This window comes from Astatotilapia calliptera, chromosome 3 (assembly GCF_964374335.1).
Source record: "Astatotilapia calliptera chromosome 3, fAstCal68.1, whole genome shotgun sequence".
NCBI lineage: Eukaryota > Metazoa > Chordata > Actinopteri > Cichliformes > Cichlidae > Astatotilapia > Astatotilapia calliptera.
In genome coordinates, this window is record NC_137424.1 from 77,763,931 (window position 1) to 77,786,446 (window position 22,516).

Consider the following 22,516-nt stretch of genomic DNA (forward strand, 5'->3'; position numbering starts at 1 on the left):
TGTAATGACTAATGTCTCAATTCTACTACACAGCAAATGTTGGCACCCGACTTGACACATGTACACTCAAAAAAATAATTCATTGGATGAACTTAATTTCATCTTGCCACCTATATTCCATCTAAACAAATCATGTTATATCAATCCATCTTGATTGTGTTGTTTCAACACTAAATATGTTTGTAAGTGTAACATAATTTAAACATTAACATTCAGTTAATTTGATTTTTATTCAGTTAACATGTTTGTACCAAGTTAGTCTAATTAATTTAAATTCATGTTATATTGTTTAAACACCTTGGCACATCAAAAGTCAGTCTTGTTACATGAACTAGTAAAATATTTGTTTGTTACACCAATGTTAATCTTGTTGAATGAACAAATGTAATTTATGTCTGTAGTACTTACACCAATCATGTTTCAGTTAGTGTTTGTATTGATTATGTAAACATTACTTTTAATTAAATTAATGAAACATACATAAATGATAACTTGCAAAACCATCTCTTTTATTTTGCTTGAACATTCTTAAAACAGTTGGCAGGATCCCAGTTCAGCCTAGCTTTCTCCCCTTTAACCATCTCATACTAAGACCACAGAACTTCCAGATCAAGACATGCTGACTGAAAGAAAAAATACAATAAAATAACCCTAACCCTAATAATAAAAATGAAATAAGTCTGTTGAATAGTTTGCAGACAAAAAATATTATCCCCAAAGCAACTTTCGTAAAATGTAGTAAAATATGCATTGCAAACAACAATATGAATTTTAACACAATTTAAAGCTCAGACATAACATTCAACATTTCTATGTTGCTTGCATACATTAGTCCTCCATTTAATCAGGCTGTATCCATTAATAGTGACTTTATGCTATTTAACGTGTGGAGAAAACATTCAATTTTGAGTATAACTGCTCCACTCAAACAATTTGTGAAAACCAGTGTGCATTTGCCTTTGTAACAATTGCCATCTGGCAAAAATCAGTGTTTACACTTAAACTGTATAAGACTTTAAGTTATGAACAAACAATCTTTGTATAATAGCCGCAGAGCAAACCACATAGTTTATATGAACATTTTATAACTTACAATTTTAAACTTTAAAACAGTAAACACATATTTGCATTGCAAAAACCTTGAAAAAAAATATCTGGCTTGCCTGAGTCTGTTTCAAGCTCATTCACCCCATTAGCTTGTTTTTTAGAAACTGTGCCTTGGATGACAACCTCTGTCCATCCAGCTTCATGATAATCTTTTGCAAGACTTCAAAAGTGCATTTGAGCTCCGGTGGGTAGCTTAGGTTCAGACAGTATATCAGTCCAAATAACAGAGCACAAGCAATTGCAATGCTCCTCAAACCAGTGAGAACCTCCACGCCTTCAATCAGGACACCGATGTTCTCTGGGTCATCTCCAGGCTCCGCACCCTCCTGATGTATGACATACACTCCCATCACAGTTTGTTCCATGGCTTCAGTGTTGGCCTCAGTGTTCTGTGACGTAAAATACAATAATACATTTGTTTGAGTCTAGATATGAAAAAAAAAAGGAATTCAGCAATCAGCGTGAATATGCTGATATATTTACTAAATTCTATGTCTCTGGTTTCACACCTCAGAAATTTGACATGAAACAAAACAAGGACCAATTGCAATATCTTTTATTCACACGTGGTGTCACATTTTACCATTTCATATATCGAAATTACCCATAACTCCTGGAGCAAATTACATAACACAGAACAACTTGTGAATGTAACTGACCGTATATTCCTTCACAAGTTTCTCATGGTCTTCATTCAGGTAGACACACAAGGACTTCAGGATGCATGCTCGTCTTGCATGTATTGTGTCATCCTAAGAAAAAAGGGAATCCATAATGACAATATTTAGCTTTTAGGCAGCAGTTTGAAAAAGGAATACTTAGTTTGGAAGAGTCCAAAAGGCCACATGGTAAATAGACTGGTTCTTATATAGCGTTTGTACTGAAATGACTTCCTTTGGTCTATCGATAAAAAATACTCAACAGGCTCTACAACCCTAAAATTTTGTATGTAGTATAGTTTTCTTTTATAAGGAGTGGCAAGAGGGCCACACTTTCCCAATATTTTAGCCACAGGGTTAGAAACACATACAGAATTTGCAAGCTCTTCAATAACAGCCTGACTAATATGGAGGTTAAGGCTCTTAAAAATTTCTCTAATTGTACGCTTTGTCAGAGGTACACTAGCTGAACTCAACAGAAAAACTAACTCCTCTAAGAACTCATCTAATCCTTTTGCTGGAACATGAAATATGTGTTCCAATTTCAACAATATTACTGCTAATTTCCGTTCAATTAGTTCGGGCTGATTTTCAACAGCACTATTATCACATTCTGTCACTGACTCACTTTCAAATTCACCATAGGATACATCTTCAGAACAGCTAGCCCTTACGTTATCAGAGGACTCTATCACTTGAACTGGGTCCACACGTGTAACTACCCTGTCTTTAAAATCTTTAAGTGTGTGTGGATGATGCTTCCTCTTGTGTGTATAAAATGTATTGTAAATATTTGTCTTGAAAGGGCAACCAAGAAACACACAACTAACTGTCTCGTTACTTCGCAGATGTGTTCCAATATGGACAAAAAAATCTCTCTCAGAGAAGACGTCACTGCAGTCACATAACTCACATTTAAAAGTTACTGAACTTGAAGCTGTCTGTGTAAACTGAGATGAATGAGCTTTATAGACATGAGTGTTCAGTCCACTCCAAGTCTTAAATGTGCACGGACAATTAACATATATGCACAGATAATGTTGACCTATTCCGTAATGATGATGTAGTTTATAATGTTGAAGTAATTTGTACCTGCTGCTCTCTCTGGTAACACAATGCTTGCACTGCCACATACACGTCACTGATAAAAAACGAAATATGCATTAGAAAACGTCAAGGAGATTAAACTTCTGCATCATCCAAAAAAAATAAATAACATAATAATAATAATAATAATAATAAGGCAAACATGAACTTACCATGTATTGTTGAGGAGGTGCATAAGAATCTCAGAGCATGGGAATGTGGCTTTATTTTGTGATGTATTTCTGGGGAGAGAAATTAATTAAAACAAAGTTATTACTCTGACAAATTTGTGTTAATATCTACATACTGTGAAATGTGAAGACTGTTACGGTGCGTACACACCGAACGCGATAGACGCGACCAGAGCTTCAGGTTTACATGTAAAGTCAATGGAGGAGCACGATGAAGCGCGACTGGGGGTCCAGCTAAACTTCGGAAGCAGATTTGCATTGAGAAAACGCTTTTCTGCCTACTTCACACGACTGACGCCTTTGAAGCGCGAAGTAAAATACGCACTGCAGTTTGTGTGGTGCATTTTGTGCATTCGCGCTTTTCACGTCTACCGCTCCAGCTGGTAAAATCTGCGGGACAGCGCTCCTCAAACTCGGCAAGGGACCGAAGGTGGTACAGCTGAAAGCGGCCGTCATCCAGACGGAGCTTCTGGAGCAAGTGGTGAAACTCACCAAACTGCTCATGCTTGTGGAAGACCTGATGGACCCAGGTACGGTGAGGACGTCCTTTAGGCACTGCTCTGCTCTCCACAGCAAATAGAGAAGGGAGACTCTTTCTTCAAACGCTAGATTGACAGCTGCCATTTTAATAACATACCGTCTGGCACTACTTCCTCCCAGATCTCTTCTTCATACGCGTGAAAATTGCATATAAAGCTCGACCAGTTCATGCTGGACGCGCTTCGAGGTGCAAATGTGCACGCGATCAGCTAGGGGCGTCTATCGCGTTCGGTGTGAACGCACCGTTAGTCAGCCTAATGCAGAGCACCAGAGAAACTATAACCCGAACAATTATCCACCTAAATCATTCTGAATTCGAAAACTAAGTGAATATATTACAAAAAAAGAAAATGCACATGCAATTATTGTGACAGATTTTATCTTACTCCTTGTTATTAACTCCCCTAAACGCTGGTTTAGTTGAATTAAACCTTTCATCAATCCAGTTAATGCGGTTGCCCGCGACTAAACTCCACTGACAAAAACAGGAATTTTAGATAGAGCATCATAAAACACTCATAAAATCACCAAAACCATGTCGGTCAGTCTTACCACTACTACCAACAATCACCAACTCCGGTTAAGCAGAAAGTAACCTGTCATTCACGGAGCTATATGCGAAGACGTAACGGCTCTACGCGGCTTTCCCGCTCTTCAAAGTTAGCTAACTCCAGAGAAGAAAAACAGTCCTACCAACGCAGATAACCATGAAACAAACCTCATTCAAAGTCGACAGAAACAAAAAAAAAACGAACTTACCAAAATAACCTCATCAGTTTTTGCTCTGTTGCAACAATTAGCGACTCCGGTTAAGTTTTTAAAAAAACATTAAATTCACCGACTTACATTTGAAAAATGCTTGGGTCTACAACCTCCCTGCTATATATAAAACTCCTCTAAATCTCCACACTACACAGGTAAAATTTTTTAACTAATAGTATTTATCTCTCACTCCACTAACCTAAATAAATATATCAAGAAATATTACTTACCTCACTATCAGGTATGCCAAAGAAGTAACTCCACGTGTGCTCGTTAACTTCTCAACGGACCTTTCCGCATCCGGTGGGCGTGGAGCATGCGCAATACATGACGCTATCAGAGCCGTTGGTTTGATGGACCTCATTCTCATTGGATTGCCATGAACGAATTTAACTCATCAAAGTTTTCTTTGATTTATATTCAACAAAAAAGAATGAATCATTTAATGAGCATAAAAATGATTTCTTCTTGTGATGTAAACATATTACTACTTTGTTAATCAAACACATGCCCTAGTTGATTTTTTTGAGTGTAGAATTTATTTCATATTATACTAATGACAAAATATACTAATACAGTGGGATGCAAAAGTTTGGGCAACCTTGTTAATAGACATCATTTTCCTGTACAAATCGTTGGTTGTTACAATAAAAAATGCCAGTTAAATATATCATATAGGAGACACACACAGTGATATTTGAGAAGTGAAAAGAAGTTTACTGGATTTACAGACAATGTGCAATGATTGTTTAAACAAAATCAAGCAGGTGCATAAATTGGCAACACAAAAAAAGAAATGAAATAAATATTTAGTGCATATCAATGTGTGTGTCTCCTATATGATATATGTAACTGACATTTTTTATTGTAACAGCGATTCATACAGGAAAATAATGACTATTAATAAGGTTGCCCAAACTTTTGCATCCCACTGTATATAGGAACATATTGAAGAAAGGTATTTAAGAGAATAAAAAGAGGTTACTTTATTTTGGAGTAGAGCTCCATTTATTAAGAAAATTTTAAAAAGGCAGGAACACTCTTCAGAGGTTTGTGGGTGGCTCTTAAAAGAGACATTGTGGGGAAGTCACTCAGACTTCAAACAGGTTACTCGTTTGGTTGCCAAGACACAGCTCCCTCCGCCGAGAAGTGGGCCATGAATTTCTCCCTCACCAGGACAGCCTCTCTGGAGGAGTTGTTTGCTGCTACACGACCCAGGCCTTGCAACGGCTCCACCACAGCAGGTGCCCCTCTCCCGTCCAAAGAGCGAAGAAAATTGTGGAGAACATACGTCGCCTTCACACACTTCTCTGCAATTTCAGGACAGAGCTCCATGGAGCGCCGATACAACCTCCACTGTGAGGAGAGAAGATAGAATATGCTAGATAGAACCGTATAACTAAAGATGAACCAAACTGTTCACAATTTTATCTAGCTCTCAGTTTTAAGAAAGGCTGGTGACCCCTGTTATAGAGTCTGACAGCTGTGGGATTATATACAAATATTCAACTATACCAGGATTAAACCAGGGCCCTATTTCAGGAAGCCGGTTTAGTGCAAACTCTGAGTAAGTATACCCTGAGTGAACGAAAACTCTGGGTTTTCGGTTTCACAAAGCGAGTTTAGATTAATTCTGAGTGAGTTACTATGACGACACACTCCGTGAAGCTAACCTGCCCCCTAGCAGGTTTACTACAACTAACCCTGACTGTCTCCGCCCCTTTGTCGGAAACCTGACAGTAGGAAGTGTCAGACATGGCGTGCCCCTTCCTTGAAGAGCCAGTAGATGTTGAAGCCCAAATTCTCCGCAGAGCTCTCCGCCGGGAGAGAGTGATCAGAGCGCGTTTGGACATTTTATCATTTCCTGATGATTTCCTGTGTGAACGTTACCGTTTTTCAGCACAATCTATAATTTATTTGAATAACATCCTCAGGCCTAATATTGCTCATGTGACACATCGCGGACATGCTCTCAGTTCTGTACATATTATTTGTATTGCACTTCGGTTTTTTGCAAACGGGAGCTTTCTGTATAATATTGGTGACGCTGAGCACGTTTCCAAGGCTACTGTCTGTCGGGCAGTCAGGAATGTTACAGTTGCACTGAATCGTCTCCTGTACTCGTCTGTGGTGTTCCCCGGTCATAGACCCACAAGATTTAGCAAAGAGGGATTCCACAAAATTGCAGGTATCAGGATGAACAAAACTTAATTCATGATGTGGTGATACTTGAACTACTACTTAAATTTTACATTTATTTTCACGGTTCCCAGGCGTGATTGGCTGTATAGATGGTACTCACATTCCAATCATTGCTCCTTCAGTAAATGAAGGAGACTATGTGAACAGGAAGTCTTTCCACAGCATTAATGTGCAGGTACATAGTTCCCTGTAGCATTTCAAACTAACAAATTATTTCATTATAGTAATGGATGCTAATTTGTGTTCTCTGCACTGTGAAGATCATATGTGATGCTGCCAACATTATCACAAATGTGGAAGCCAACTGCTCAGCCTCTGTGAGTGGTGGTGGTGGAGGACCCCCACCTGTTTTTCGGGCCTCCACTTTTTTTTTCTGTTGGCTATAACGGGTCACATTTGAGCATACAGAGTAAGCAAATATGTACTTGTAATGTGCTCAGATAATTTCAATAAGTGCTTACAGAAAGAAAATTAATGTAGCCTCTAACTGCAATTGATTTACATCGGACAAACAGACCAAGCATTATGGCTCATAATACAATTACACCATACCTGTTTGGACTATATTTTTATATTTCAATTTAACTTGCTGCCAGGCACGTTTGGGGCCTGTTGGGTTGCACCTGCGCTCACATCACAAAATAAAATGTATAAAATAAAAAATAAAATAAAATATAATAAAATAACGTGTTATATGGGTGGAAATCCCTAGATCAATGTTTAAATTAACACTCACGCATTGACTCTATCGGCTATGTTTTGCCATGCATGCTCCCTTTCTTTTGCAGCTGAGGCTGTGTTACTTTTTTTCCGCAAAATTTGCATGTTATCGGCATATGCTGCCATCAGAATTTCAGCCTCAAGCGCTGTAAGATACATTGACCGCGCCTTCTTTCCCTCCGTCTCCATGGTGACTCGCTTAATCTGTGCTCCGCTTATCAGGGCTTTATGTATCCTCGTGCGCGCATTTAACTTGGGGTTAAAGCAACTCCGCGTTGACTGAACTAATTGTTATCAGCCTTTCTGAAACCGAATATTCCGAGTTGGACAGTTCGGGGTTACTCAACCCTGAGTATCGTTTTTCACTCTGAGTTTTCTAAACCGGCTTCCTGAAATAGGGCCCAGGTCTAAATGAAAAAAAAAGGAGTGAGTATCACTACAAAGATTAACCCACAGTGGTCCTCATACCACATAAGACACCACAGCCATGCTATCATTGCAAACACTGATAACAGCATAAATCGAATTAAATCGGGACTTGAGACCTTTCGAGTATCACACCACAGTTTGCTATCAGTAAACACAGACGGCATTCACTTTTAGCATAGCACATCCATGTTAGCAGTGTATAAACGTATAGCTTAGCATATATTAGCACAGGTATCAATAAAGGACTACCGTATTAAACACTTTTACTAACCTCAGGCAGATGGACAGGCGCTCTGCAGGTGGGATTGAGTGCCTGTAGTTGGTATCTAGGCGGGTGATGCTTGGACAGACGCGGGACAGCAGGTCCTCAAACTGAGCGAGTGAAAAACGGCGATATCGCTGAAATCGGCCGTCATCCAGGTGCAGCTCCTGGAGCAAATGGTGAAACTCACCAAACTGCTCACGCCTCTGGAGGACCTGATGGACCCAGGTACGGCGAGGACGTCTTTTACGCCGCTGCTCTGCTCTCCACAGTAAATATAGAAGGGAGACTCTCTCTTCAAACGCTAGCTCGACAGCTGCCATCTTGCAAATATGGCACAACTTCCTCCCACATTTCCGGTTCACGTTGGACACGCATCGAGGTGCGAATTTGCACACGTCAAATTAGGGGCGTCTGGCGCATTTTTGGTCGCATCTATCGAGTTCGGTGTGAACACACCGTAACAATGTCAAAATAAGTCACAATAATAAACAAAAAATAAGGGGGTATTTTCTTACAAAAATAAACATGTAGCCTTTTCCAACCTGCTACACTTGTGTAAAAAAAAAAGAAGTAAAATTTTTAATTGAGCTGTTTGCTATACCCTGCTCAAAATCTTGCTTAAATAAAATCCCTATCTGCAGTTAAAGTTAACTTTGTGGTAATTCATTTTATGGTTTTTTTCTAACATTAAAAGGTTATACCAGTGTTAGAAATTATAACATCAGCACTAAGCTGATGTTATATAGCAGCTGGATAGCGTAGTGGTTAGACTACACGCCTTTGGAACAGAGGATCGCGAGTTCGATTCCTGCCTGGGGCGTCTGTATCCAGTAAGGGTCCTAAGGCTAGACCCCCTATGCTAAGCAAGCCTACCGCAGACATGAGCGAGACAGATAAATATGAAGGCATGCCGGCTCAGACGTCGCCCGGATCAACAAGGTCCGCGTCAGGTGTTGAGGAACCAGGGCACCTTGACGAAAACAGGGCGTTGTTGGAATGCTACTACGCAAGTAACCCTGGCGGAAGGGGCTACATGAATAGGATGATGGACCTATGGATTCTTCGATACCCAACATCCACAATGACGGCGAAACAACTAGTAGCTCAGTGTTCCAACATTCGAAAGAAGGGACTGCTCTCACAGCTAGAGATTGACGACACAAATGCTACGGCAAGGAGGAGTCAGGACGCCAGGTAAGGGGGGAGATATCATCACCCCCACCCGAGATTGGGTACATAGCCCCAAGTGCGATAGGAGAAGGATCGTTAAGTGCGAGAGGAACTGACCTGAAAGATAGGATCATGGCCAAGCTTGAAACTTGGATCCCCCGTAGCCGGTTCCCAAGATTACGTGAAGTACCCTCAGAAGGTCTGCTAGATGATGTTAATGATGATGTTAACTACGGACGATACCTACAACCACGATTACCGACACTAACAAGCTGATCTACAATACGGCAGCAGTGATCAGTGAGATGCTTGGATACAAATTGAACAGCCACAAGGGGCAGTACCCTCCATGGAGAAGGAGGCTAGAGGGCAAGATCAAAGTAGCACGGAGGGAGGTTAGCCAACTAACGGTTGCAGAAAGGTGCGACAAAGAAGGTGCATAAGAAATACAGCAAGCTGTCCATACCTTAGGCCTTGGAAACTGCCAAGCAAAGACTCACAGCCTTGGCCAGCCGCTTGAGAAGGTACACCAGAGAGATAGAAGGCAGGAGAATAAACCAGCTGTTCTCCACAGAACCAGCAAAGGTGTACTCTCAGTGGCAAGGGAACAATAAGAGAACAGCACCACCAAGGCTGGAGACGGAACAATACTGGAAGAGCATATGGGAGAAGGACGCAACCCATAACGGCAATGCTCAGTGGCTAGTGGATCTGAGGGCAGACCACAGCAACCTCCCCGAACAGGATCCAGTAACCATCACAGTGGCAGATATCCAAGAAAGGGTCTCCAGTATGAAGAGTTGGACAGCACCAGGGCCCGACATGGTTCACGCCTACTGGCTAAAGAAGCTGACTGCACTCCACGAGCGTCTAGCAGCACAAATGAACCAGCTGCTAGTTAACAAGAGACACCCGGAATGGCTAACCGAAGGTCGGACAGTCCTGATCCCCAAGGACCCCAAGAAGGGACCGGTCCCCTCCAACTACCGACCAATAACCTGCCTCAGTACTACATGGAAGCTCCTGTCAGGCATCATATCGGCTAAGATGAACAGGCACATGGGTCAATACATGAGCGGGAAACAGAAAGGAATTGGCAAGAATACCAGAGGCGCAAAACACCAGCTACTGGTAGACGGAACAATCAGCCAAGACTGCAAGACCAGACTGACCAACCTGTGCACTGCCTGGATTGATTACAAGAAGGCCTATGACTCAATGCCCCACAGCTGGATACTGGAATGCCTAGAATTGTACAAGATCAATGGGACCCTAAGAGCCTTCATCAGGAACTCAATGGGGATGTGGCGTACAACACTAGAGGGCAACTCCAAGCCCATAGCACAAGTCACCATCAAGTGCGGGATCTACCAAGGAGATGCTCTGTCCCCACTGCTGTTCTGCATAGGCCTGAACCCCCTCAGTGAGATCATTAACAAGACTGGCTACGGATCAGGTACCCTGCTGGGGTAATAGGCTGGCCAAAGGAGGAGATAGAAGCCACTGACATAAAGACAAGAAAGCTCCTTACCATGCATGGAGGGTTTCACCCCAAGTCCAGCACCCTGAGGCTGTACGCTAAGCGGAAGGAAGGGGGCCGGGGACTGGTGAGTGTCAGCACCACAGTCCAGGATGAGACAACGAACATCCAAGAATACATTGGGAAGATGGCCCCAACTGACCGAGTGCTCAGTGAATACCTCAGGCAGCAGAAACCCAAGAAAGAGGAGGGAGACGAGGAACCATCATGGAAGGACAGGCCCCTGCACGGTATGTACCACCGGCAGATAGAGGGGGTGGCTGATATCCAGAAATCCTACCAGTGGCTGGACAAAGCTGGACTGAAAGACAGCACAGAGGCACTAATCATGGCAGCACAAGAACAAGCTCTGAGCACAAGATCCATAGAGGCTGGGGTCTATCACACCAGGCAAGACCCCAGGTGCAGGCTGTGTAAAGATGCATCGGAGATCTCTGTCCAGAAGAGCGCAGTCATGGGAACAGCTAAGATACTGCGCAGGACCCTCAAGCTCCCAGGCCTCTGGTAGAGAACCCGAGCTTGAAGGATAAACCGCCCGCAGGGGCGTGCTGGGTGTTTTTTATATATATATATAAAAAAACACCCAGCACGCCACTGCGTGTATATATATATATATATATATATATTAGGGGTGCAACGATATTCGTATCGATATTGAACCGTTCGATACAGTGCTTTCGGTTCGGTACGCATATGTATCGAACAATACAAAATTTTTAATTTATTTTATCAACTTTCCTTCTGACGATGCTGTCTGTGTTGAGCGCTCAGTGAATCTACATTCGACTACTCCGCTCGACAGTGCAGCCTAGGCGGAGTAGTCGAACGCAGATTCACTGAGCGCTCAACACAGACAGCATCATCAGAAGGAAGAGCGCAGGGCAAGCTAGCAAGACAGAAGTTAAGCTCTCCTTACAACATGGACCTCCCGCACCCTCATTCAGATCTGGCGTTTGGAATTATTTTGGTTTTCATGTGACGTATGACCCTGAAGGTAAGCGAGTCATGCACTAAAGTAAAACAGTATGTTGGATGTGCCATGCAATGCTCAATTACATGGGTGGGAGCTAGTGTGTTAGCGCAGTTAGCTCGTGTAAAATTATGATATTATTTTATGCCATGTTATACCCCTAATTAAAGATTGTGAATTATTATGTAGTTTTAGTTTGCATTATTCTCCTGAATTAGAAGAAGCTGATAACTATTGCATTAGTTAAACTGATTTGCATTACATTAAATTGCTGACTTGTTGTGAATGAATGATATTGTTTTATGATGCATTATATTGCTGAGTTATAAGAAATACTGTTCGCAGAAGGTTATTGTCTAATTTGTCTGAGTAGAAGAGAACAGAGTGTGCTGGAGTTTTCTGCCCCATTTCAGCAGGAGCAGATAAACAGGGAGCCAAGGTCGTAGCTTAGGCGCTGTGTGAGAGAGAGCATGTGAATGTTTAGGCTTTTTATGATAAGGTGGAGGCACCAGAGGTTATAAAAGTTTGAGCAATGCTCCACCATTTTGAGATTTTGAGGCTGTCTGCATCAGTGTCCATCTCCCACGTGTGTGATCATTAAATCATCGTTTGACTCAACCCGGCCGGACCAGTGTTGTTATTGTGGTTTTTCTCTTGTCTCCATCCCCAATATTTTGAACCTTAACATTTTGGGGGCTCGTCCTGTGGTATTGGGGTGGAATTTAAAAGTTTGGACGGTCCGAGGTTGTCGAACGGACAGGCACGAGCCAGTGGTCTGATGTGAGTGGACAAAAGCCGGCTTATCTAAAGGTAAGGCACTACCTGTTGAATGATTTCCAAAATGTGCCAAATTGGATATGACTAAATTAAAGTCTACTCACTGAAATTACTGGTAGAGTGTCTGTTTTGATTTTGATGAGAATCACAGTGTGGTATGCAGTTAAAGTTGCTTAAGAGTATTTAATGAAGTTGAAGAAATATGAAACTGTTCCCAGAAGTAACAGAGAATGTTGGGTTTGAGTCCCTGGATATTGAGCTGAAGGCTCAGGTAGTTTGGTAGGGAAATTAGGACAGAAACTGTTCCCAGAAGTAACAGAGACTGTTTAATTGGTCGTAGAAAAGTGAAGCTTTCTTCGGTTGGACCCGTTAACTTAAATTTGTCGAAATTTGTTAGGTGCTGAATCTGTCAGGCCTGTCAGTAATTGTAAACATAAGACGTCTTTGTAATATAAAATAAAAGAGTTTTGTCTGAGCTTTGTGTGACCCTGTGTGTGACGACAGCGCACTGCAGCGCTGCGAGCTATTTTTAGACGGTGTGTGAACATGCAAATGAGCTGTGACGCGCACAGAGGACTTTGCTTCCTGTTTAGCGTGTTTTTGAGTTTTATAATTTTGATTTGCAAACAATGATACATGCCTGTAAGTAAAACGCTGATTTTGCTGATTATGATACTACAAATAAGGTGTTGAATGACTGGGGTGTGAATGATGTTGGAGTTTAAAGCGGAAACTCAGAGAGGAGTGTGTTGGGAGACTGGCATGTAGTCTGCAGTGCAAAGGTGGGCGTCTTGCCTGCTAGTCTATTTAACAGTAATGAAAATGATATTAAATAAATCTCTCAGTGTGTTGATACAGGTGGCTATGGGGCTGGACCAACTGCCCCCACAAGCACGGCGGCCGAAGCAAAATTATAGTAATGGAAACCAAACTCAGCAAGAATCAGCAGCTGTGGAAAAGACAGCAGCTAGCAGAGAATTAAAGGAGAAATTAAGAGAAGTTTTACACATAAAATTGCGGCCAACAGACTTGTGGAGGTTGGGAAGGCGCCTGGAGCATCACAACAAGAAGGTGAAACAAAAACACACACAAGCAGAGAAATGTGAGAGAGAGGCACGTGCTAGAGAAATGCCTCGTTTGAGAAAAAACGTTAAATTAGCCCATGTACAAACGCACATACACGCAATGAAGAAACAGCTTACACCCATGAACACGTGAAGATTTTCCAGCAAGTTTAAAGCAGTGAAACTTAACATACACCCGCCGTTACACAATAAAGTTTATCCACTACTAACAAATAAACCCTCTGGGTTGCAGGACAATAACTTAACTTCAAAAAAAAAAAAAAAAAAAAATCACAACCAGTGATTACACGACAAATTTAGTGGTTAATAAAAGTCAAATTGTGACATGTTTTCTTCTGATTGATTAATACAAGTGATTACTGAATGAAAGAAAATTCCATTTTTGTGCTTTAAACATGATCTTAAGAATTTTAACATGTACCTGTGTTGTCCTGTCAGCTTGGTGGGTTATGAGAGGATTATATGGTGAAAAAAAAAAAAAAAAAAAGGGGGAGAGAAGGCTGACACAGGGCCTGGTCCCGTTGTTTTTCCCCTCTCTGAGTAACACAGCCAATACAACATGATTTTCCTGTTCGTTTGTTTTTGTTTTGTTTTGTTTTTTTTCTCTTTATGCTTGATTACAGGCTGCTTTGTCGGCCCGGAAAAGCCGAGGCTGACCCTGGACTCCTGCTCTCCCCTCTACCATCTTTGCTCTCTCCTCTACCATCTTTGATGTGACCCTGACTAAATGCTAAAGCAGCTGGACCCACAACAACTTGAAACTGTCAACAGTGCTGCAGGAAAATGATCTCATGCAGCAGAGACGGAGAGCGGTAATCCAAGGCCCGTTTCACTACACGGGGAGATTTCTGTCAGCGTCTTTTCTTTCTGAGAAGATTGAGAAAGGCCCGGCTCCCACCACCGATTCTGACCACCTTATATAAAGGAACTATTGAGAGCATCCTGAGCAGCTATATCACTGTCTGGTTCGGGAACAGCACCATGCCGGACAGACAAGCACTACAGAGGGTTGTGCAATCAGCTGAGCGCACCATCCGCTCCGAGCACCCTGACCTGCACTCAATCTACAGCAGGCGGTGCTGGACCAAGACCAGGAAGATCGTGAACGACCTCAGCCATCCCAACAACAGACTGTTCTCTCTGTTGCTGTGTACGTGACAAATAAACATCTGGATTTGGAAAACGAGGCACTCGCAAAGCCACCAGCATTGTGCCTGATTGGACACACCCCTCTCACACACTCTTGCCATATGGAAAAAGACAGCTTCAGCTGACAGAGCTGTGACGAGACGCCCATCAAGCCCAGATGAAAAGTGAGGCCGAGCAAAACCATGCTGACCTTAACCACTCTGCATTAAAGCTGTGCAGGACAGTGACGGACCAACAATGACCATCGGGCAGCAAAAAGGGCGTGCCAGGGACAGGAGGAGTAACTGAGGTCACCTCAGAATGGACAAAACACCAGGAGAAAATAAGCTGAAGGCACAGGTGTCGGGGCTCGGCCAGGAGCTGACCTCTGAGAAGAGCCGAACAGCAGAGCCGCAAAAGGCCGTGGAGCAAAGCAAGGAAAACATCAATGGACTTAAATCTGATTTCTACGGAAAAGACTCTGAGGTTTCTGCCCTCAATAAGACCTCGAGGCATCAGAGCAGAAACTGAGCATGGCCCAGGAGGAGCTAGCTGAAAATCGAACCCATCAGGCTTGGAGTCCAAGACACCGGACTTGAAATCAGGCCGGAGCATCCTGGAGCTAGATGAGCAGTGTGATTTGTCCGGTCTGCTATGGAGCGAACGTTAGGGGGATGGCTTCCTGTCGCCTCTGCCGTCCTCCGATCGCTCAGCGTCCTGGGCTGCCCAGCTCTGGACTGAACGCTCGGGCCGAGACACCCAAACAACCATGGACTCCATTCCCGTGGAATGGGACCACGACTACGACCTCAGCCATGGGCTTGAGAGTGCAAGAAGGGATCCCAGAGAGCCTTGAGGCCTGTGTAAAACTAACAGAACAAAGATTGAGGTCTTCCACTGGGGAGGTGGAAGCTGCAGACTCTCCTATACACCTTCTGGATGTCAGCCGTTCCACCTGCAAACAAACGGACAGCAGTCGTACTTCTGCAAGCAACAAACGGACATCCAGACAATTGAGCTGCGTATCAAAACCCTGAAGGAAGACCGAAGCAAAAGGGTCAAGTTAAGGAGGAGCGAAATAAGGAGAAGATGCTGGACACTGGAGAAAAGGACTGCCTCAATTGGGGCCAGAACCAGTATGGACAGAACTCTGAGCAGCAGCACCAATGGATGCAAACAGACTGAAAAGGAGGAGGGCAGGACCCAGGGCACGCTTCAGGCCGTGGTTTACCCAGAACACTACAACAGGAAAGTGATGAACACAAACACCCACACAAACACACACATCTACATGCACCGACTCAGAGTGAAAAGAAACATACATATGAACATATGCACTCGTTGATTGAGGGAGAAATGACACACACACACACACAAATTAAAATGTTGATTCAATGAACTGAGAAGTGATCCACACACACACACGCTGATGCAATGAAGAATGCTTTACTAACAAATGCTGCACACAAACATCCAAATACGGAGTTGGTTACAACAGCAAGAACTGATTGATCATTTATTGCTTAAATGTATTTCATGCCACGCAGAGGGCATTTGTGTAGATTTAGAGGACATGGTCTGAAGCACTTTGATAATGAAAACAATGTCTGTGCGTGATGTCTGTTTATGGCTCAAAGCCTCCACTGAATTGTTTACTGTGCTTCACACAGTCTAACAAGGAGCAGTGGTACAGAGCGAAAATGATGAATGAATGGTGTGAGTTTTATTTCGAAGAGATTATGAAAAGGTTGTGTTGATTCAACTTAGTTGTTTACGTTTTTGCCAAGGTAAAGAGTTGGTGTGTAACTAGTGTCCACTATTGAGTCAAGTAAATCCAACATGTTTTGTTGGTGCAAAAAGGAGTTTTGGTTGATCTTTGGGTTTTGTTTGACACTAGGTTGATTCTATCAGTGAGGTTTGGATTGTTCTCTTTCTCTAAGAGAGAGGAAGATGGTTTGAACTTTGGACATGTTTGCAATGGGCCCCAGTATCTGTTATTATATGAGTGTTTTATTGTTTACGTTTGTTTTTGCTTTTGTTACAGTGCACTGAGATAAGAACACCTGAGAGGTGTGATCCACCGGTGGTGATATTTTGGTATTTTGTGAGTTCCTGATTTAACAAATCAGCTCTTTAATCCAGGCCTGAGAGATTGAACTTTAAAGCGCTATAAAATATTCTTATTGAAAACAGTCGCAAAGTATTTTTTCTCCATGATTATAATGGGCTTGGGAGAAAATTGACTTATATGGGACACTGATCCTGCAGCCTAAAAGGATTGCAGCGAGTCAATCCAGTCCAAAGAAGGAAAAACAAACAAGGAGCTGTTTCCTTTAAAATGATGACGTCATCTTGCTGGTGATGGAGCCTCGAATAGGCTGCGCGTGAGACTCCATTATCAGCAACTTTTGGTATGAATGTGTGTGGATGTATGCATATGACTGACGACTAAAAGTCATGGACTGACGACTAAAAGTTTAACTGACTTGATACTGAGACAAAAACGGTGCTGACTTTAGGATTATTGAATGTCCACAGACAATTCACCCAGCCTGTAAAAGAAGGGTGGATGTTTTGTTTTGCTTTGTTTTGTCTGCAAGGACAGAAGAATGACAGAGACTAAAGAGCTGTAGCTTCACAGCAGTGTGAACTGCAGACTGAACCCTTTGGTTGCTAATGTTGAGCTACTGATGTTTGCATTAAGGAAATTGTGTTTTAGTAGCTGTGTTTTAATTAAGGTATTACATTATATTGTTGGGAATATTAAATGCTAAAGTGAAGAAAAGGTTTGATCCCACTCATGACTGAGCATGTTATTATTAACCATAGTGGGTCACTATAGAGAGTCAATTAATTTTAGAAAAAAAACAAACAAACAAACAAAAAACCCTCCATCGAGGTCTATGAATAAGAGGGGAATGATAGACAGCCACACTCAAAATGGAGATATGTAATGATAAACACTGGTCCCCGTCTTTTGGGCGCTCTCTTGAAGTAGTCAACAATTTAAAAGTAAGATAAAATAACAGGGGCATGTGCTGAGGGGTGGTGCTGCACAAGAACAAGAGTAAAATAAAGAAAATATTGTTTTTAGAAGTGCAAATTAAAATGTACCATTACACTCAGAGGATCAATATGAAGCTTGATATTTGTTAATTTTGAATGAAGTACATGACTGGTGACTGTTCTGTCCTGAGCTTTTGTTTTTACAGCACCCGCTTGATCACACCAACAGTTTCTCGCCACCGAAGAGGGGTACTTGAAAAAAAATAAAGAACGGGGAGGAATATCATCAAAACTGGAAACAGGTAATCCCCAAAGGGGGTGATAATGCCATAACTTTCACTATGGTCAAATTCTCAAAATTTGACCCTCAAAAATTCTTCAAACATTTAGACACAAAGTGGAGATTTAGATAAATATAATGTCGTAAACCACATAAGCATGAAGTATTTGATTCAATAAGATGGTGAAAAAGATGGTGTTTTGTAGACATAACAAGAGTCTTGTAGTGGAGAGGGACGTAATGTCCTCCTGAGACCCAGAGAATAAGAAAAAACAGGGAGAAATTATTTTCGTTTTTTCTTTTTTCTTTTTTTTCTTTTTTTCTTTTAAATGAATCAAGTGTTATTAAAATAACAATCTCATAAGATGAAGATCAGGGACCAACCCAGAAGTCACTGACACTTCACTAGCTGTAAACTATTGGTTTAGGAATAAGTGATGGCACTGAACTGTCTATTTCACAAAAGTCAATTTATTTAGGATATCTGAGTAAGTACTGATTTTATTTGGAGACACAAAGGAACATTTGGCACTTCCCTCATCTCACATCTGTTTCATTGTTGTACCCAATCATTCTACAACTGAAATGCCTTGGACTGCTAACCATTTCAGGCAAGTGGAGTGAACCATATTTTGCTAGACTCTCATCAGATTGGGGTTTCCTTTTATTGATCTTTGGAGAGAAGTCTTCATTACTGATATTATTCAGGTCTTGTTCACATGTTTGTCCCAGGTTTCTCAGCCAAGAGGAGCTTAAACCCCAGATACTGTGAGTTCTTTTCACACGTTGAGATCACTGATAACTCTCAGCAACGACGTGATCTCGTAGGAACAATTAGGTGTTATGGATTCAACTATAATTGCGACTCTTATTTTTTACTTTACTGGAAAACATTTCTGCATTTTACCCATATTTTATTTTTAACTCAAAATCAAAATTCCAGATTCTACTACATGTTGGTTTTGCACCAGATAGGACGACAGATTTCAGGTGGCCCTGTGTCTTTCTCTATTACATCTGCCACTGCATCTCGATAATCTTTGTGTGGCTTTTAGTGGGTCCTGACCCTCTCATATTTTGAAAAATCTATGTTTGAATCTCCCTTAATAATTGTGTTAAGAATTCTCTCCGCCTTTGTCAAAAGTTGGGTATTAGGAAAAAGTGAAATAAATATAAATATAAAGTCCCAATGTGTAGAGCACACATTAATAAATTAGTCATGTTCCCTGTGAAAGTAAATGAGCCTAATTCTTAAAGACCCCTGAAATTATTTACCAGATGTTTATTTTTTGAATAAAATAAAAATCTGAGTTTAACAAAACATTTTAATTGTAAATATCAAGCTTACCTTTCTTTCTTCCATAAAATGTGCTTGTGGGCACGCCAGCCATTTTGAAAAGGTGGGAAAAACAATTGGTAGTTTTATGAAATCAGGGTATTAGAACGCCCCCTCATGCGTAGTGACAGGTGTAATACAATCAATGTTGACAATTTTATTTAACACAAAGAATAACATTGTCTCCTTCCCGAGGGCAGACGCTAACTGCCCCCCTTCTCCTGGAACCGTCTGTACCCTGCTGAGACACAACATGGCAACTACAAGGACTCTTTCATTTATTAAGACCATCAGTGTGTATTGCTCTAAATCAAGTATATAATATTAAATGAATATTGCTGGATCAGCTACTTCTACTTAAAACATATTAAAACATGACTAAGCACAAAATCACCAAGAATGACATCTTATAAGTGCTGTGTAAGCGCGTGCGGCCTTCCAAGCTCAAAGCCTTTGCCCTCCATAGATCAGCCAGACTCGCGCTGGCTGTAGCTTTTAACCTTTAATTACCTTGAGCACAACTCTAAAATGAGCAACAAACTGCAATGTGTATGGAATGATCATGGTTACATCTGCAATGGAAAATCATGTTATTATTCTGGTACCTTAAATTAACGGGTCTCACCGAAGAAAGCTTCACTTTTTTGTAATCAATCAAACAGTATCTGTTACTTCTGGGAACAGTTTCTGACCTAACTTCTAAATCCCTAACTCAATTTAACTTTGTCCAAACAAGCACATGACACCGTTTCAAACGATGAGGAGTCTCGGTAACTCCTAGCTTATTTCGGGATGCCCTGTACCCCACAGTTAAACCAAAACTGAACTACCCCTGTTCGCCGACAGGTCAAGACCGCGCGTCCACGGCCAGGAGGGGGCGTAACCCCCGGGCTATGTGCTTCTTAGCAGACTTCTGGGCTGCCGTCCTATAATAATTTTAACCTAACCGATTTTGTAAAATTTTACCATAACGGGTCCTACCGAAGAAAGATAACTTTTTTACGACCAATTAAACAGTCTCTGTTACTTCTGGGAACAGTTTCTGTCCTAATTTGTAAAACTATTAAACAGTATCTGTTACTTCTGGAACAGTTTCTGTCCTAATTTCCCTACCAAACTACCTGAGCCTTCAGCTCAATATCCAGGGACTCAAACCCAACATTATTACTTTCATATTTCTTCAACTTCATTAAATACTCTTAAACAACTTTAACTGCATAACACCCGGTGATTCTCATCAAAATCAAAACAGACACCCACCAGCAACGTCAGTGAGCTAACTTTTAATTTAATGCAGCCCAATTTGGCACAATTTGGGAATCAACTCAACAGGCAGTGCCTTATCTTTAGAAGCACCCGCGGAGCTCACTCACATCAGATCCCTGGTCCGTGCCTGTCCGCTCGACAACCTCAGACCGTCCACACCTCACACGTCCACCCCAATACCACAGGACGAGCCCCCAAAATGTTAACGTGTTGGCCGTCTAGCCCCATGCACGGGGCGATCGGCGGTAGCTCGTTAACGGAGATTTGCCGTGTTGTGGCGTTAAGGTCATTTCAACGAGATTAACCTGAAAGCACTAGTGGGAACACAACGAATATGACTGCACATTTACGCCGACATCATCCTAGTGCAAAGACAAGTGGAAGCAGAAAAAAAACAAGCAAGCATGCTACTAACTTTAGCCGAGTCATTTAGACAGCTGTTAGCACATGATTCTCCTTATATGTTTAATATGCTGCTGAGAATATAGCCCAGAAGAAGCGGATAGTATAGCTTTTATTTTGGAAAGAGACATTTCTCTGTAATAAACTCTCTTTTTCCAAAGATGAGTGATTCCTCAATCAGATACAGGGCTCGCAATATTTTTTTCAGTCAGGCTACCAAAATCTATCTCTGCCCTGCCCGTCGGGCTATTGTAGGAAGGAAAAATATATGTCAATGCTTTTGCATTCTTTCAGAAATGTAGCTGGGTAATTATGTCATTGGCATCGGTGAGCCACTGTCAATATGTGACATATTGAAATCGCGTTTGAATTTGCGCTTGTTTTTTTGCTTTCACTTTGCAATGACAGCACTGATCTGTGAGTGATGATAATTTGTGCACCAATTCCTCTGACATCGTCTTATTAATCGTTAGCTTACTATGCAAACATGACAAGTGAAATCTCCCGCAGCAAGCTTAAACATGTGAGAGGTTGATCGCGCAGAGAATCGCTGAGCTTATGTGAGTCGTGTGTAAAAGTAGCACGATATATATTTTAGTTCTGCTGAGCCAAATAAGACAGGTCAGGGTGAAGAAGTGACAGCCAAAGAAAAGCTTACCACAAAACGGAGAAGTTATGACAAATGAGACTATAAGGCAAAAAGAAAGTGCAGCTTTATGGTTTCATGGACAAAAGAATTTCTGTGGCTGCAATATGACGAGCTATATAACCAGGGCTGCACATAAGTGGTCCGCAGGTGCGCATTCGCTGTCAAAATAAAAAACGCGCACAAGGGTTAGGGTTAAATTTAAAAACTGTACTTTTGAGTTAAAATATATATTTATAATTTTAATAAATGACAAATTAAAAAGGCATGAACATTTTTTTGTATCGAAAAAATATCGAACCGTGACACCAAAGTATCGAACCGAACCGAACCGTGAATTTTGTGTAACGTTGCACCCCTAATATATATATATATATATATATATATATATATATATATCATAATAATCTGAGAATACTATAATATTGGCCATATTATAATTACATTACCACAGTGAGATGACTTTAGTCTCATGAACAACATCAGCTAATTGTTATTTACTAACTAATCTTGAAATGACTGTTCAGTACAGAAATGAAGCCCAACAATCATGTTATACAGTCCTGTGGTCTCAGCCTCAGATACTCAGCTAATCAAAATGATGTCAGAACAAAAATGAATGACCAACAACACATTTTTCTCCTTCATTTCTGTCAAACAATGCTGTATGAGACGTTTCTCGCGGTTAGTATCATGGTTGCTAGGCAACCTGAACAGCGCGACGAAGGCTAGACCATCCCATTTCACAAGCCTCTCACTTCCGCACTTCTCGTACTTATAGTACGCACCGTACGTAGTACGCGTAGTGCGCGTACTTCAAGCGTGCAGACCCTGAATTGGGACACAGCCTGAATGAGCTCGGCTCAGACCAGAAACAGCGCAGACACGAGGCTACTTTAGCATGCTTAGCTAGCTCTGCCATACCGGAAGTGTCCAATCTGTGACTACA

General features: G+C 41.6%; 1 protein-coding gene across 2 annotated transcripts; it reads right to left on the reverse strand.

Annotated features, from left to right (window-relative positions):
- Positions 1 to 488: 488 nt before the first annotated feature.
- LOC145425883 (uncharacterized) lies at positions 489 to 4,724 on the reverse strand. Of its 2 annotated transcripts, none has more exons than XM_080299343.1 (5): positions 4,576 to 4,724; positions 3,026 to 3,094; positions 2,859 to 2,907; positions 1,767 to 1,859; positions 489 to 1,496 (listed from the first exon to the last, which is right to left on the reverse strand). In XM_080299343.1, the coding sequence occupies exons 1-5, from the start codon at positions 4,713 to 4,715 to the stop codon at positions 1,185 to 1,187; spliced, it is 663 nt and encodes a 220-aa protein (XP_080155469.1). In that variant the 5' UTR covers positions 4,716 to 4,724; the 3' UTR covers positions 489 to 1,184. The 2 variants fall into 2 exon arrangements, with proteins under 2 accessions (XP_080155469.1, XP_080155470.1); XM_080299344.1 differs by lacking the exon at positions 4,576 to 4,724 and adding an exon at positions 4,343 to 4,445.
- Between the last annotated feature and the right edge of the window lie 17,792 nt (positions 4,725 to 22,516).

Coding starts and splice junctions, on each gene's coding strand:
- LOC145425883 (XM_080299343.1), bottom strand. CDS start 4,715: ATGAGAATGAGGTCCATCAAACCAACGGCTCTGATAGCGTCATGTATT. Junction 3,095..4,575: donor TTGGCATACCTGATAGTGAG/GTAAGTAATATT, acceptor TTCTCTCCCCAG/AAATACATCACAAAATAAAG. Junction 1,860..2,858: donor GTTACCAGAGAGAGCAGCAG/GTACAAATTACT, acceptor CTTTTTTCTTAG/GATGACACAATACATGCAAG.